General features: G+C 36.2%; 1 protein-coding gene across 11 annotated transcripts in view; it reads right to left on the bottom strand.

The window, feature by feature from the left end:
• Liprin-gamma (liprin protein kazrin) overlaps positions 1-16,568 on the bottom strand; it is a 181,871-nt gene that overhangs the window by 3,977 nt on the left and 161,326 nt on the right. For 9 of the 11 annotated variants that reach the window (XM_076776290.1, XM_076776288.1, XM_076776298.1 and 6 more), the window contains 3 exons: positions 13,566-13,710; positions 8,394-8,583; positions 1,587-1,607 (listed from right to left, as the gene is read on the bottom strand). In XM_076776290.1, the coding sequence (XP_076632405.1) occupies positions 1,587-1,607; positions 8,394-8,583; positions 13,566-13,710 (356 nt within the window). The remainder of the gene's footprint in view (positions 1-1,586; positions 1,608-8,393; positions 8,584-13,565; positions 13,711-16,568) is intronic. The other 2 variants (XM_076776292.1, XM_076776293.1) reach the window with 1 other exon arrangement.

The raw sequence follows: 16,568 nt of genomic DNA, 5'->3' as shown, positions 1-16,568 counted from the left end.
AAGAAAATCAAGAATACCAATTTCTTGATTGAGGCTTCGTTGAAAAGTTATTAACAAAATTATTAAAAAAATTTGTCCACCTTCTCGAATTTTTTTCTAGAAAGTGGGTAGGATTTCGGGGGTATATCTATTGACCAAAAATGCTTGTAATTGATCCTTCAAACCGAAAATATTTTTTTTAGAATGATTTGACAAAATTTTTTTCGCTGGAAAATTTCAGCAGCTACCCCTTGTCGATTTTTCTTAAAAATTCGTTTTTCATTTTTAATAAATTTATTTGACGCTGTACGGAAATGTTATATGATACTTTTTTGTAGGTATCTATGAGCTCTACTTCCAGACTAAATTTCAATGAGATCCATTGACTATTGTCGGAGTTATGGCCGTTTGAAAATTGGATCATTTTTATGGGGTTTTTTTTTCATTTTACGGGGTTAAGGAAGAACATTCCGAATATTTTTAGAATTTCTACATATTCTTCGCCAAAATACGCGTTGTTTGCCTTTTGAAACATTAAAATCCTCCAATCCGTTTAGAAGTTATGATCTTTTAAACATACGCATGAAATTTCAGTGAAACATGTAAATGGTATGGTCAGACATTACATTTTCAGTAATGAATTTTTTTCTCGAAACTGCGTAGGATTTCGGGGTTATGTATATTGACTAAAAGTGATTGTAATTGACCCCTGCAACCAAAAATAATTTTTCCAAAACGATTTGAAATTTTTTTTTTCCGTCCAAAAATTTCACACCTTCTCGAATTTTTTTCTCGAAAGTGCGTAGGATTTCAAGGTTATGTGTATTGATTAAAAATGATTGTAATTGACCCCTGCAACCAAAAATAATTTTTTTAGAACGATTTGAAATTTTTTTTTTCGCCGAAAAATTTCCCAGTTGACATGGAACTTTAAACGTTAATAACTTTTTAACGAAGCCTCAATCAACAAATTGGTATTCTTGATTTTCGTATTATTTTGGCCTTTACATATACTTGCCTTCTTTTATATTTGTAACAAGTAATGACAAGTTCAGTATAATTTAAATTCACTCTTTTATAGATCATATTTTGGTTATGTCTTGTAATGTAGAAAGATCATTTTCTGCTTATAAATTAATGTACTTTACGATAGAAAATCTAGTGAAAATTATTATTATACATCGTCACGCAAATTACGATGAATAAGACGAGAATAAAATCACTAAATTTTGAAAAATACACGTAATATATACAAATTTTCTTCTATATTTCTTGCATATTTGGAGCTATTTTAGCCGCATAAAAATCCGCAATCAATCAACAATTAATCGAAAATTGACTAATGAGGAAGATACTCGGAAAGAAATGGAAAACGAAACATGACAATAAGTTTTCCGATTTAGTCGTACTCGAAGTATTTAATTTAATAAAATTCCAATTAGTAAATGAACGTATTTCATTAATCCTTATTAGCCAATTTCTATGTTATTCAAGGCATTTGAAATGAAAATTTAGAGTCGCTACTGGTGATGATACTAAAGGAATTTAATAAAAATCATTCGTGACATTAATTTTTGGTACGCAAGAAAATTATTATAGGCGCATACCTGTGAGCTCTTCCACGACAACTAGTAAAGGACGAAACAAGGTCGATTAAGAACCCACACCCTGAATTCCACATTGAAATCATCAGTTTATATTTACATAATTGCTCGTTATCGTTATAATTGTATTACGTTGCTGAAAATCGAGCGTTCTGTTTTTTTTTTTTCCTTTTATATCTTTTCATTTTACGCGAATATTCACTACAATTATGTACCCTTAAAAACAGGATATTTTGATTAACATACATGAAAAAGGAGAAGGTGGTAATCAATTGTTGCTCTTTATGTACAGTGTTTACAGTGTGGCGGTGATACAATCAGCCTTTCCAAGGAAAATATAGGGTAACTAGGAATCGTGATGCTTCACTCGTAGTTCATCGAGCCTGAATATTAATTATCCTCCGGAAACGAGAGAAAGATGCAGGATACTTTTTAAAAGCGGTTCTAAACTTTGCACTGTTACGTTCGCCAAACCGAATGAAACCACAAAGCCAACACAGATTTTTATAAAAATCCTTTCAAAGTAAATCTTCCATAATAAAATTTATCTGCAAGCGAACGATCAAATTTATAATTAGATATTGGAAAGATTTCGTGGTTGTTGTCTATCAGAGTCGAATTCGAAGCGATTTTTATACTATTATTTATAAAGAACAACGTGACAATATCGTTATTAAAAGCTTAGACTGGAAAACATCAACACTAATTAATCTTTTTCCTTTGTTTGTCGTTTCTCAATTGATTTTTCATTTATTTCGATGTTCTCCATACAAAGATAAAAATGGGGGGCAAAAACTTGCTAATCCAGTCTTCTCATAAATCACAATAGTTCAGCAATTTTTCTAGTATATTTTTAACTTGTTTTCGTTATTCACATAGGCCTCTTTTTATAAGTAAAAGACAGGACAGATTCTTCTTCTAATTAGGGGTGATTTTTCTCGTAAGAAAATCCCTATAAACTCAACTGTGAAACGGTCAAATTATCACAGTTTTACTCATTGGGCACTAGACAGGAAAGAAAACACCTTACGTAGATAAATATTTGTATACTTAAGCATGCAAATAGTATTTGATTAGTGTTCGTATAGTTAAGTATTTTAACCCTTTTACATCATTGATATACAGAGTGCTCCACATAACTGTCCCGAACAAAAGTTAACCAGTTCCTAGTCAGCTACGGCTAATAGCAATATAAAAAATTAAAACATAAATTACTGAAAATTACAACTAATCTAACTTGTGTCTACTTATACAATAATTTACTTAATTCTGATAACTCTGAAAGGACTAATCTGTGGATCTACGTTGACCAAGCAATTGTTTCGAGTTTAGCAAGCACTACGTAGCTACGTTTCAAACCACCTTTCAAAAACATCCTGTACACCATTGACACGTCGACTGTCAGTTTCGTTACACTGCCTAATTCTATTAGAATTATTAAAATTGTCATAATTATTAAGTTTCTATCGTCACGAACAATTTTGAAACCCACTGTAAGTCCCAGATGACGGTCACCGGTGACCACCAATGCCAGTCGACGTGTCGATTGGCTCATCTTGTGAATTTCGGACGAATAACGCCATAAATCAAGAATAAACAATAACGAAACTGTAAACAACCATTGCACGATTAGAAACAGAAAGACAAAGGTAAACTTCGTACGAAAGAAACTATTCCAACGTGAGGTAACAAAGTATAAGATTCGAAAAGAAAACTGAACGAGGAAAGCTTGCAGTTTTACGATGAATTACAAAGATAAAATACCGATCGAGATGTTGTTGTTTTTTTTTTTATGTTTTTAATTTTACTAACAAGTTAAGCTCGTGTTTCGCGAATGTCTTGGGATCGACTCTCAGTTTCCGCAACTACGAAGAACACCTCGCAGCGTGATCGTTCGTAATGGCCGCTGCGATCATCGAAAAGGGAACGTCAGCGGGGGGTTTTACAAGATTTACAAGTAGATAATGTAAGTACAGGAAGAGGATTGTACGAATTGTTGCGTTTTTTTTTTTCTACATTTAAGGGCGATACGATTGCACTCGTATCCCCGTAATGTCAGTCTTTCTTTCTTTCTTCAGCCTTCCGAGAGGAAATCCAGACGATTTACACTAACGTCCAATAAGCCACCTGACATTTTGCTCGTCCATCGTGAAAAACGCAAATTAAACAATTTTTTTAAGCGACTGTGCTCTCACACATTTAGTAATTTCATGTCGCTACTTTGCTGTGAAATTTTTCATCGTACGAGAAAGCAAATTTTGACGAAAATATTAATATTGGAACGATACAAATCGGAAGATACTAAAAAACAATATTACTGACAGAATACCATTTATTCGAACGATCGTTTTCAAACGAGGCTGATACGTTCGTGAAATTTTTGTTCACGAAATAACGTAACGAATAAATAAGGGGTTTTTTAAATAATTTAATTTGTTAAGTGTCCGGTGATTAATGGACGGAAGTGTATGTCGAGTCAAAAGCAATTTCTACGCACAGTACCGCTTCGCTTCTTGCACCAATCTGCGTTAGGGATGTTTCTTCAGCTCGAATCGCAAATATGCCATTAATCCCTTGCTTTATAAACAAATTCCGTTGGTCAGCTAGTTTCAGCTTAGTTATAGCAATTTTAATATTCAGACATTTCAGGCAGATAAAATAATTCAAGTATACTCTCACTGACAAAACTTAAAAAACAAAGTAAAGAGATTTCACACATTAATGTAACAGTTAGAAAAATAGGAAACTTTGTGTGAATTTACTGTCTCGATATTTTCTGCTTTGAATTAATTTTTGAAACTTTCTTACGCGAACAATTTCACGCCGGTCTTGAATTATTCAACTTTCATTGATCAGATAAAAATTAAATAACTTTTATTTTATCATTTAATAATTTTCATTCAAATGAAATATTTTATAATAATTTTATTATATAAATTACTCTAATGCAAGGGGTTATTCGAATCAGAGCAGTTTCGAGAACGAAATCCCGCTGGAACTTGTCGACGCGACATGTGAGCGGACCCGATTCATTTGCACGAAGCGAGGCAGTACTGTTTCTCGCGCTTGTCGTACCGACGACGAAACTCTGAACCACGTTTCGACGTTTCTATCGTTTTAGTCACTCGTGTTTTCGAGGTCCGTACGATCCAAGTCGAGATCCACGAGGATTGCCTAAATTTCAGCGAACCAGCGACCGTTTACGTCGACTTTCGAGTATCGTTTGCTGGTCGAGTAATTGTGGCGCTTCGCTAAAATCCAGATATTCTCGGTTTACACGAGGAGACATCTGCGAGAGACTTCGGATACGTGAACAATGTCTTGTCGTTCTGAAAGGTGCTCTAAGATAACGACGAATACCTACGACGTTTCTACGGAAATTGGAACATGTAAAGTTACGATAGATTGCATTAAATTCGTTAGTCTCCATGAAAAGCGAATGGAAACGTTTCCACATCTCGTCTGCGCGAGACACGATTTTCAGGAAAGTCGAAGCGCAATGTAGTCGGCGAAATACACTGTATAGAAGGTTCCTTTGGTTCCTGTTTACAGGTATTGTTACGGTCTCGACGCGGGGAAAGTTTAACACTTCGACTGCCACGTCGCTCATATATGGGCGACAGAACTTTTAACAGTGGAACTAAAACAATAAATTCTCAAATTAAAATGTTAAAGAAAATAAATTTTAATAGGCTTCGTAAATTTCAATGAGGTTACGACAACTTTTAACTTTTAATTTACAATTGCCTAAAACCAAAGTTTTGATCTCGTAAACAATTTTAGGATTCTAGACTGGCAGTCGACGTGTTAAATTGGAACATTTAAAACCGTTCTGACGAAACGAAAAATTGTTAAATTTCTTTTTTCTATCATACAGTTTGAAAACAGCAAAGGAATGTTTGCAAAGTTTGAAAATCTTTCTTGTATAAATTTTTAAAGTAATTCACAAGTGAAAAAAGGTAATTTAGAAGTTAACAGGAACGCTGCAACGCGAAAGAAAAATTCTCCTACGAGGCGAAGAAAAGTAACGTAGAAACCAAATTGGACCGATTGGAGGCGATTAAAGGAACGTGCTGCAATATTTAACCGTAGAATAACGCGAAGGATATTCGAGAGGGAAGACAACATGTAATCTGAGCAATCAATCGTTTCCCTTACATACTCCCAGAGAACAATACCCTCGAAATTTCCCCAAAGACACAACGGAGCGCAGCGTTGGATGTGCTTCCTTGAAAGGAGATCGTACGAATTCATGTTAATTGCGGTTTTACGCTGGCTCCGTCGTTTCCTTGGCGGAGACTTGGAGGAGTTGCGTTTAACCGAGCGCAACGTTAAAAATCGTTAAAAACACCATATTTGGGGCACCTACGACGACAGAATAAATGTACAGAGACGCAGAGAAAGAAACGATGGATTAATATAGATATAGATACACATACGTATATATATATACATATATACCGAACCTTTTTCAAGTAAAGAAGACTGCAGGTCTGCGACGATCCACAGGATGCAGGGACAATGATCAACGTTAGGTCGAGAGCTCATAGCTCACAGCTTTTAACCCTTATCGTATCGAGATTCGATCACGATGTAGTTACGGACGTATATAATCGTTTTTCAATTCCTGATTCAAGCGTTTGTATAAAATACTAGAAGAAGAACAAACAGCATTATTTCAATCGAGAATAGTACGGTTCCTTGCGGCAGACCCGCGTTTTCTCGGATATCTCACTCCGACGCGTGTTAAATATTCGTCCAACGGCTGCTTTCGTTCATCGATTATCGTTATTAATATTATTTACGAGATGTTCTTGCTGTTCTTTTCTTTTTTTCTTTCCTTTACCCTATATCTACAAAGAAATCATGCACTCTTCTCGATAAGGGTTAAGCGTGTTCAGGATGTATCGAGATGGGAATTCGTTTCTGGTGGAATACTGCGCGAGCGTTCTTATCTAAGCGATGCCATGCAATCGTGCCAATGAATAATCGATAAATAAGAATGTCAATATGTACAGAAATGAAATGACGAAATATTAACGGCGACGGTTAATTGAAAAATGTGCACGATAGAAGAAGATTCATTGCGAACAGTGGCTCGAGTTACTCTTTTAAATTAAGTAGGCTTTCGTTTTTCAATGTGAAAGACGTCGCGGTTCGAGCAACCACCGACAATGATTTTTCTTGCGCGCGATCGTGTCGTAATGTTTGTCGACGATGGCTTTCTATGTACGATTTCAAAGTGGTACGCGCCAGTGTTAGAGTGGTACCGAAACGTGTACGAAGAAAGTCATCTATTGTGTGTTTAGTATCGCGATTAAACACTACGATGTCATTCGAGGCAGATTACTTCCGTATAGAAATTAATTTTTTATTTTATTGCGAGTCTCAACACTGTTTCGCTGTATTTCAAATGGCTATGTTCCTTTGGAAAGTACTATATCATAAATAACTACTGAAATTGTTAATTGAGTGATTAAGAATTATTATTAGTAGAATACATTTTTAATTTTTAATGTCACGGTTACGTCAATTGTAGAATGGAAGTACCAAGATTAGACAAATTACGATTTCTCGATAATTTGGTGCTGGAAATCCTGGAAAATGTGTTAGTAATTAAATGCCTAACATTATTCCCTAGTTCGGAATTTGTTGTTTCTTTTGTAGCGCACAGAATTAAATATTTCTTCTCCATAATTAAATTAATACATCACTAATAGTATTTTTATATTTTGGGATCGTGTTACGAATGTATGGGAATTTCTACAATTGAAAATCACGATGGAAAATTCCTTTAAAAATCAACTGACCTTTCGAACAATATTTAAATGCATGTTTCTTTTTAATTACGAAACTAGGTAGCTGACAATTCTACGTGTAAACATAAATAATTAATAATTGAATTTGTCGAATACGCGATTGAATATGATTTGGCCACCGCGTCTGACTATTAATCACAGTTTCCACTTGCGCCAGATTTCAAGTCGCACAGTGTTTCAAAACAGCCATTTAATTGCAAAAAGGCGTACGAATAATTGAAGAAAGATCGTATTAATAATAGTCAAACCATAATCAGAGGGAGGGTGAATTAAAAAAAATATTTCGTAATCTGTTCTGATCATTTTCACACCTCACAGGTCGAGAAATAAAAGACTCGTTTAATGCTTTGGTACTTTCACTTTGCAATTCCATAAACAGTTATTTCCACCCGTACACAACAATGGCGATCCAATATAAACGAAAAAAACCTTGCTTCGTTGTTTCGTTGCAAATGAGAAACAGTTTGCATTCGAATAAATGAAATATAAAGTTTGTTATACTTTTTAACGAAGCCTCCATCGACAAATTGGTACTCTTGATTTTCGTCTTATTTTGGCCTCCAGAATCCCTCATTAAAATTTTACCCAGGTGTGGTCGAACACCCTGCGTAAAGGATGGGTGACCGTTCTTTTAAAAATAAAATAAGACAAGAGAGAAGCTACTTCTTAAATGGAGAAGTAATAAACATTTAGTAAAAATAAATGGAAAGTTTCTTTTCATTTACAGTGAATCACTATTCCGTACAAACACGAGTGGAAAACTGTATCTACAGTTCTGGCCAGTGACGAAAACTTTCCCACACATTCTCGAGTCGAAAGTTTGGGAGAGGCGAGATAAAGAGGCTTCAGAAGCGATCTGCCGCGAGTCAATCGTACCCCGTGCAAGCTCGAGGAGTAATATATGGGCGAATAGATAAGAAAGATGGTACCACATCGAGTTCCCGGTGCAGTCGTGTACGGACCAGGTCTTTAAATCTATACGGTACGTTACCCTGATGCTGGATCTGCGTCTATCGACCGTGCCAGAGTGGTTGGCCGCCATGTGTAGGGCCGATAGGGAGCTCTGATGATGCTGGAGATGCAACGCCCTGCTTCCACGACCGAGGCTACCGCCTGCGCTCACGGTGCTCATCGGACGACCTCCTGGGGTGCTGTTCCTCGGGACCACCTCCAGCTGACTTCTACACACACGCACACCACGCTTCATGCACGCCTTTCTGCGTACACGCATCCCGACACGCTTATATGCGCACACCTTGGCGACACCGCGGACACACACACGTTCGGCACGGTTTTGCAGCGAACCTCTCTCCCGTTTCGTTATTCGTTTCACGTGAATCATTATTACTGGCCCGTGGCGTTTCGAGTGCTTACTTTGGGAAACAGTGCAAAAGAACTATAGGGGGGGGGACCGTTTTCTCGCTATCGGTGCACGGAAGAGTATAGCGCGGGCCACGATATAGCGCGGTCGTAAAGTGTCAAAGTTTACACGCTTCGGCTCCCGGAACAAGTGAACTGACAGAAATACGAGTAGCTAGGGGTCTTAGATAGTCAGGGCCGTACTAAGAAACGTTTTATCTAGTGTCGCCATTTTTAGAGGTAACAGGTAAAGGTCTTACTCGAGTCTTTAGTATCTTAATTTACCTGCTTATAATATATGCATGTGGAAAATGAAAAGGATAGTGCAGTTACGCGTATAGAAAGACATTCACAAGAGTTTAGTTTACGACCTCGCTATATCGTGGCCCGGACTATATCGATAAGATACGATTCAATTGAGTTTTATAGGGTTTTCCAACGAGAGCGATAGAACTTTCAATTGATATGGCCGCCATATTGATTATTCGCTTGTACCAGTCACATTAGACTTGTAGTCAATTTACAAGACACGTTGAAATTATTAAAATTTTCTTGAGAATCCAAATTTATCGATTCCATGATGTTCTATAGAAGTATTCCTCAGACTTCTGTCCGGCGAATTCCACGTTAACACTTAGGGTCTTCGTCTTTACGTGATCCAACCAACTCAAGAATTCAAGCTTGCTGACCAAAAAAATGAAGCTTACTTTTGGTTGGATGGTTCTGTCGAATTTGAGGAGATGCTAATCCTCAGTTAATAAAACTCTCGTACTCTTGTACTCTCAAACTTTACTGTGTAAGTGTCGTTTTTTGGCTGATGGAGACATTGGTCTTTATTTTGTTCGAAAGGAAGATGTGATTTCATCTTGTCTTCGGTGTGAATAGCGTAGATTTGATTTGTCTGAGACGTGGTTCATTGAATTCACTCGACCAAACATAATTTCATGTATAATTCTACCGAATGTACATCAAAATAAAATAATGATTACCAGATTATCTCTCCTAGTTTTCATGTTATTTCAATTCAAGGTTCTAACGCTTTTATTGGAAAATTCTATATCGAGAGAAAGTGTTTGAGAAAGGAGGTCAAGAAGGGACGCAGAGGGATGTTAAAAAATGACCAATTTTCACATCGCCTGGAACTGAATAATTTATACAAGAGATTTAAGAGTGTTACATTTTGCACGGTTTATAACCACTTGGAAAACACTCTTAAAGCTCTTGTATAAATCTTTAATTTCCAAGAGACGCCAAAATTGTCTATTCCTCAACATTCTCCTTCATAACTCTTTAGACACCTAAAATTTTAGTAAGACATCATTCTGTGAGTCCCAAAGTATCATGAAAGTATATTTATTTATGGCAACTGTCGTGGGAGTGTTATGAAAAAAGTAGACAAAGGTGCACCAAAGATCGAATTGGAACTCACTGGCTTCAAACGATTACAACTTTGAAACGAATGCATGCAACATTCGCATGCCTCGATAAGTCTTAAATCGTTTGAAGGTATTCCATGAAATGGTTTGATGCAAGAGTATCAAAGTATGAACAACTCCAACAAGTTAAATGAGATCCCTGAATTAATTTCGATGTCCTTCTCGTCCTTTCGTAACTCTATTTCTTTCGAATAGTATTAGACGACAACTAGGCTCTATTCTTAAAGTAAACAGTAAGTAGTCTAATCGTCAGGGCTCTTATTAAACTTGTTGAGCTATAAACGTATCGATGATTTCAAAACACGTCTTATCAGAAGACTGCAAATCCTTCGGGACACTATAGCTTTGTATACTGCCAGACATTTACACTTTGCAAAAATATAACATTACAGAGTCAGAAACTAAGTATTTTTCGAGTTATTTCCATGTAACGAAATCTTCTGTTTTTTGTTAGAACCTGGACGTATTATTAAATAATTTCTACAAATTGTATTGCTTTGCATTCTCGAAAGATGAATAATAAAGTGAACAGAATACGTGTTGAAAAACGACCAAATTTGTAGAATACTATGTCATATTTTTGCACGTATTGAGAATCTACCGGTATACGAAGTTACAATTAAATGTTCCAAAGGTATTGTACTCTTCTTATTAGACCCATTGTTGATACGATAGATGCCATAGTGTGAAAATGAAGCTTAAGTCTGTTCTGATACACAAAGAAGTTTGTCGATCGATGGAGGAACGTTTTCGAATCGAACAAGTGGCTCGCTGCAAGTGCTCGACGATAGAACCAGATTTATCATAATGAATATCTAGTTACAACATAAATATACATACACAAGCATTTTGTGCACCATCGATATAGAAGAATGTATATAGTTACTGGACACCAAATGCGCAGGATCGTCCGGTGAAAGATCGACCGAGACGCATCGGGGTCGGCTAGTCAGTCAAATTGGAATAAACATCGAACAGTAAAAAATGTAAATATCAAAGTTGGCAAATCAGAAAAAGATAAAAGGAACCATAATGCATACTGGTGTGATCCATGGTTAGATACGAGTAAAGAAGAACCTTCTGTTTCCCAAATCGATAATAATCTTCCTCGTTTCCTTTTCTATCTCGATTAAAAAAAAAAAAAAAAAAAATGGAGTAACAGACGTCGAAACACGAGTGATCCATCTAATCAGCGACTCTCACAAGTTTCTACCCCTGACAAGCGACGGAAGAGAATGATTTAGAAGCTCTAACTTTTTGGCGATAGGTGTCACTTGAAATGTCAGCAATTTTTCCTCGATAGGCCCGTGGCCACGGATTACACCAGAATTACTAATATTAACATGTGCTGTACATAGCGCAGTGCAGTGCAGGCGGCAACTGTGGGCTACGGCTCAGCTATGAGAGACATTACCGATGGATCCGCGATCGAGTGGACTGCAGACCCAGCGAATCGCTGCGGTGCCGAGTACAATGTTTCGATAATAATTTCATTTGAGTATACTGCATGTTTGTATATGTACATTATGTCGATTGTACTGTACTGTATTTACGTGTGTGTATTCCCGATATATCCAAGTATGGCGTGTGTGTTACGGATGAGTACTTATAAATACTCTGGTCAGCAGCGATCCCGCACCGATTCTACGACGAGTTGCTTCGCTCGAGATCGCCGCGGACCAGCGTGTACATTTACCTCTCGATAATTGATCAATTTAACCGTGTATCGAACCTCGTTAATTTTCTTGCTCGTCTCCTACTTGGATTTCACGAGGTCTTTATGGTATGTATGATGTCCAATGTCAATGTCTGTCGGGATGTATCTATATATTTTATATCTTTGTCACTGCAACGAGTAGCCACGTTTGCGCGATGACTCGACGGTGTTCGAGAAGCTGAGCTTTTTGGTACCGAATCGAGCATTGGTGGCTCTGTCGTTCGTTTCCTTGACGTTAAAACGGAACATTAACCCCTTGGCATACAACGACGCCTGGGAAACGACATTCCCATCGTTCGTACACGATTACGTTTCCAAGACGTCGAGAACTCGCGATCCGTACAAGATGGCCGCTCCCTGCAGAAGATTCTGCAATAACGTGTATAAGAAGCAAAACGACTTGGGTAAAAAATGTGTGATTCTTCTACGTTCACTAGGGTATTTTGAAAAATGTCATAGTTTACAGAGCTACTAATGTTACTTGATTATTGTCCATTAATATTGTACATCGATCCTGTTGAATGATGGTTAGCAACGTTAATATTCCGCTGTGTTTTGAAATTTATACGACTGAAATAGTATTAGGTCTTGTTTGTACGCCAAGGGGTTGATCGGTAGCCTAAATTTCGCTTAGCCTTTTCTGCGCGCGTTGCCGTATTTACACGAACGAATTGCGAATAATTCTTTGCTTAGTTCTGGACTATTTACAATTATCCCGGTCGTGGCTCTACCGTTAAAACTGCTCCGAAGTGAAGCGAGAATTTTGATATTGATCTTAATAGTATGCAAGTTACTGTTTAAGCTCGCCCGTTAGTATTTACAATCCTCGAGATCCGAAGTACATCTCGATCGTAAACGTTAACGGATACAGTTCTTTTACGACAGACTAAGTAGAAACCCTGAAAAAGTGAGGCCTATTCGCGATTTTATACAATAACAATGTCTTCGAAGCTGAACACCGTTCTGCAAATACGTGTATCGATCGTTCGCGAATCAAGATCCAAGTGAAACTTCTCTAAAGATTTAGAAGACAAACGTTTTTCGATGATTCTAATGCAACGTAGAAATGTTTTCATTGTGTGTTATATAGCGTTTCGCGAGCGCGATAATTGACAATACCTTAGCGAAAATTCCTAAAATACGGTAAAAAAACGAACCGTGATATTCTACGCTTATGCCATCTAAGTATACCGACGTCAGATGGACATTACGTACCAAAAATGCAACTCGTTAACGTTTAATTTGTGCTTCTTTTTTTTTTTTTTTTAAATATAATCGTTGCTAAGCCGTGACGTCAGTGTTCGAACGAACACGCGAAATCTGTTTTAGGTTATTCAGTTCGTATCCAAATGTATTTGTCCGAACTTGAAAAGGAACACCGTGGCATCGTTTCAAGAATCTTCGAATCTACGACTCGTGCCTGTACTTGATATTTTCATTATTGCAGCTATCGACAAATTGCTCTGTCCGTGTATCAATGAATGGATAGAAACCGCGATGTGATTAATTAATGCTCGAGTGTTTTCCTTCAAGCAAGGACTGTCGAAATGAAAGCTCGACAAACGACGAATCGTGTTTTCGGGGTTGATCTCGTTATGTCGATTAGTGAGCGTTGTCCAATGTGGCCTCTGGATGATAGTAGACTGAGTACCTTGCTGGAACGACGAGGGCTTCCAGTTCAGCAGTTAGGTGTCGTCTGATCATGTGTTTAGCAGGCGGTATACCCAAGGCTGTGGCCATCGCGTCACCTGTGAAGGATGGTTCCAGCACGACGAGGGCACCGTGCACACCCGAATCTATTTTGCAAATTAAACGATCACCCTGTTATTATATACAGCGTGTCTCACTTAACGCATTGACAGATTTTTCCACCGAGGAGCTAAGAAAACTAATTCTCAAGATTAGATGTTGATGAAAAAATATCCAGATAGGACTCTCGAATTTCAACGAGGCTGTAAAAATAAATTCAATGGCAAATTATGAGTATGCTAGTTTTCAACTGTTTAAACACAAAGTTTCGTTTTCGTGGATAATTTGAGGAGTTTTATCTGGTATGACTTTTCACTAAGAAGCTAAGAAAATTAATTTTCAAGATTAGATGTTGATGAAAAAATATTTAGATAGGACTCTTGAATTTCAACGAGGCTGTAAAAATAAATTCAATGGCAAATTATGAGTATGCTAGTTTTCAACTGTCTGAAAACAAAGTTTCGTTCTCGTGGACAATTTGAGGAGTTTGATCTGGTATGACTTTTCACTAAGAAGCTAAGAAAATTAATTTTCAAGATTAGATGTTGAAGAAAAAATATTTAGATAGGACTCTTAAATTTCAACGAGGCTGTAAAAATAAATTCAATAGCAAATTATGAGTATGCTAGTTTTCAACTGTCTAAAAACAAAGTTTCGTTCTCGTGGACAATTTGAGGAGTTTGATCTGGTATGACTTTTCACTAAGAAGCTAAGAAAATTAATTCTCAAGATTAGATGTTGATGAAAAAATATTTAGATAGGACTCTTGAATTTCAACGAGGCTGTAAAAATAAATTCAATGGCAAATTATGAGTATGCTAGTTTTCAACTGTCTAAAAACAAAGTTTCGTTCTCGTGGACAATTTGAGGAGTTTGATCTGGTATGACTTTTCACTAAGAAGCTAAGAAAATTAATTTTCAAGATTAGATGTTGAAGAAAAAATATCCAGATAGGACTCTTGAATTTCAACGAGGCTGTAAAAATAAATTCAATGGCAAATTATGAGTATGCTAGTTTTTAACTGTCTAAAAACAAAGTTTCGTTTTCGTGGACAATTTGAGGAGTTTGATCTGGTATGACATTTCACTCAGAAGCTAAGAAAATTAATTTTCAAGATTAGATGTTGATGAAAAAATATCCAGATAGGACTCTTGAATTTCAACGAGGCTGTAAAAATAAATTCAATGGCAAATTATGAGTATGCTAGTTTTCAACTGTCTAAAAACAAAGTTTCGTTTTCGTGGATAATTTGAGGAGTTTGATCTGGTATGACTTTTCACTAAGAAGCTAAGAAAATTAATTTTCAAGATTAGATGTTGATGAAAAAATATCCAGATAGGACTCTTGAATTTCAACGAGGTTGTAAAAATAAATTCAATGGCAAATTATGAGTATGCTAGTTTTCAACTGTCTAAAAACAAAGTTTCGTTCTCGTGGACAATTTGAGGAGTTTGATCTGGTATGACTTTTCGCTAAGAAGCTAAGAAAATTAATTTTCAAGATTAGATGTTGATGAAAAAATATTTAGATAGGACTCTTGAATTTCAACGAGGCTGTAAAAATAAATTCAATGGCAAATTATGAGTATGCTAGTTTTCAACTGTCTGAAAACAAAGTTTCGTTCTCGTGGACAATTTGAGGAGTTTGATCTGGTATGACTTTTCACTAAGAAGCTAAGAAAATTAATTTTCAAGATTAGATGTTGATGAAAACATATCCAGATAGGACTCTTGAATTTCAACGAGGCTGTAAAAATAAATTCAATGGCAAATTATGAGTATGCTAGTTTTTAACTGTCTAAAAACAAAGTTTCGTTCTCGTGGACAATTTGAGGAGTTTGATCTGGTATGACTATTTACTAAGAAGCTAAGAAAATTAATTTTCAAGATTAGATGTTGAAGAAAAAATATCCAGATAGGACTCTTGAATTTCAACGAGGCTGTAAAAATAAATTCAATGGCAAATTATGAGTATGCTAGTTTTCAACTGTCTGAAAACAAAGTTTCGTTCTCGTGGACAATTTGAGGAGTTTGATCTGGTATGACTTTTCACTAAGAAGCTAAGAAAATTAATTTTCAAGATTAGATGTTGATGAAAAAATATCCAGATAGGACTCTTGAATTTCAACGAGGCTGTAAAAATAAATTCAATGGCAAATTATGAGTATGCTAGTTTTCAACTGTCTAAAAACAAAGTTTCGTTCTCGTGGACAATTTGAGGAGTTTGATCTGGTATGACTTTTCACTAAGAAGCTAAGAAAATTAATTTTCAAGATTAGATGTTGAAGAAAAATTATTTAGATAGGACTCTTGAATTTCAACGAGGCTGTAAAAATAAATTCAATGGCAAATTATGAGTATGCTAGTTTTCAACTGTCTGAAAACAAAGTTTCGTTCTCGTGGACAATTTGAGGAGTTTGATCTGGTATGACTTTTCACTAAGAAGCTAAGAAAATTAATTTTCAAGATTAGATGTTGATGAAAAAATATCCAGATAGGACTCTTGAATTTCAACGAGGCTGTAAAAATAAATTCAATGGCAAATTATGAGTATGCTAGTTTTCAACTGTCTAAAAACAAAGTTTCGTTCTCGTGGACAATTTGAGGAGTTTGATCTGGTATGACTATTTACTAAGAAGCTAAGAAAATTAATTTTCAAGATTAGATGTTGAAGAAAAAATATCCAGATAGGACTCTTGAATTTCAACGAGGCTGTAAAAATAAATTCAATGGCAAATTATGAGTATGCTAGTTTTCAACTGTCTAAAAACAAAGTTTCGTTCTCGTGGACAATTTGAGGAGTTTGATTTGGTATGACTTTTCACTAAGAAGCTAAGAAAATTAATTTTCAAGATTAGATGTTGATGAAAAAATATCCAGATAGGACTCTTGAATTTTAACGAGG

This window comes from Colletes latitarsis, chromosome 10 (genome assembly GCF_051014445.1).
Source record: "Colletes latitarsis isolate SP2378_abdomen chromosome 10, iyColLati1, whole genome shotgun sequence".
NCBI classification, from domain to species: Eukaryota; Metazoa; Arthropoda; class Insecta; order Hymenoptera; family Colletidae; genus Colletes; species Colletes latitarsis.
This window is presented reverse-complemented; position numbering and strand designations above follow the sequence as displayed.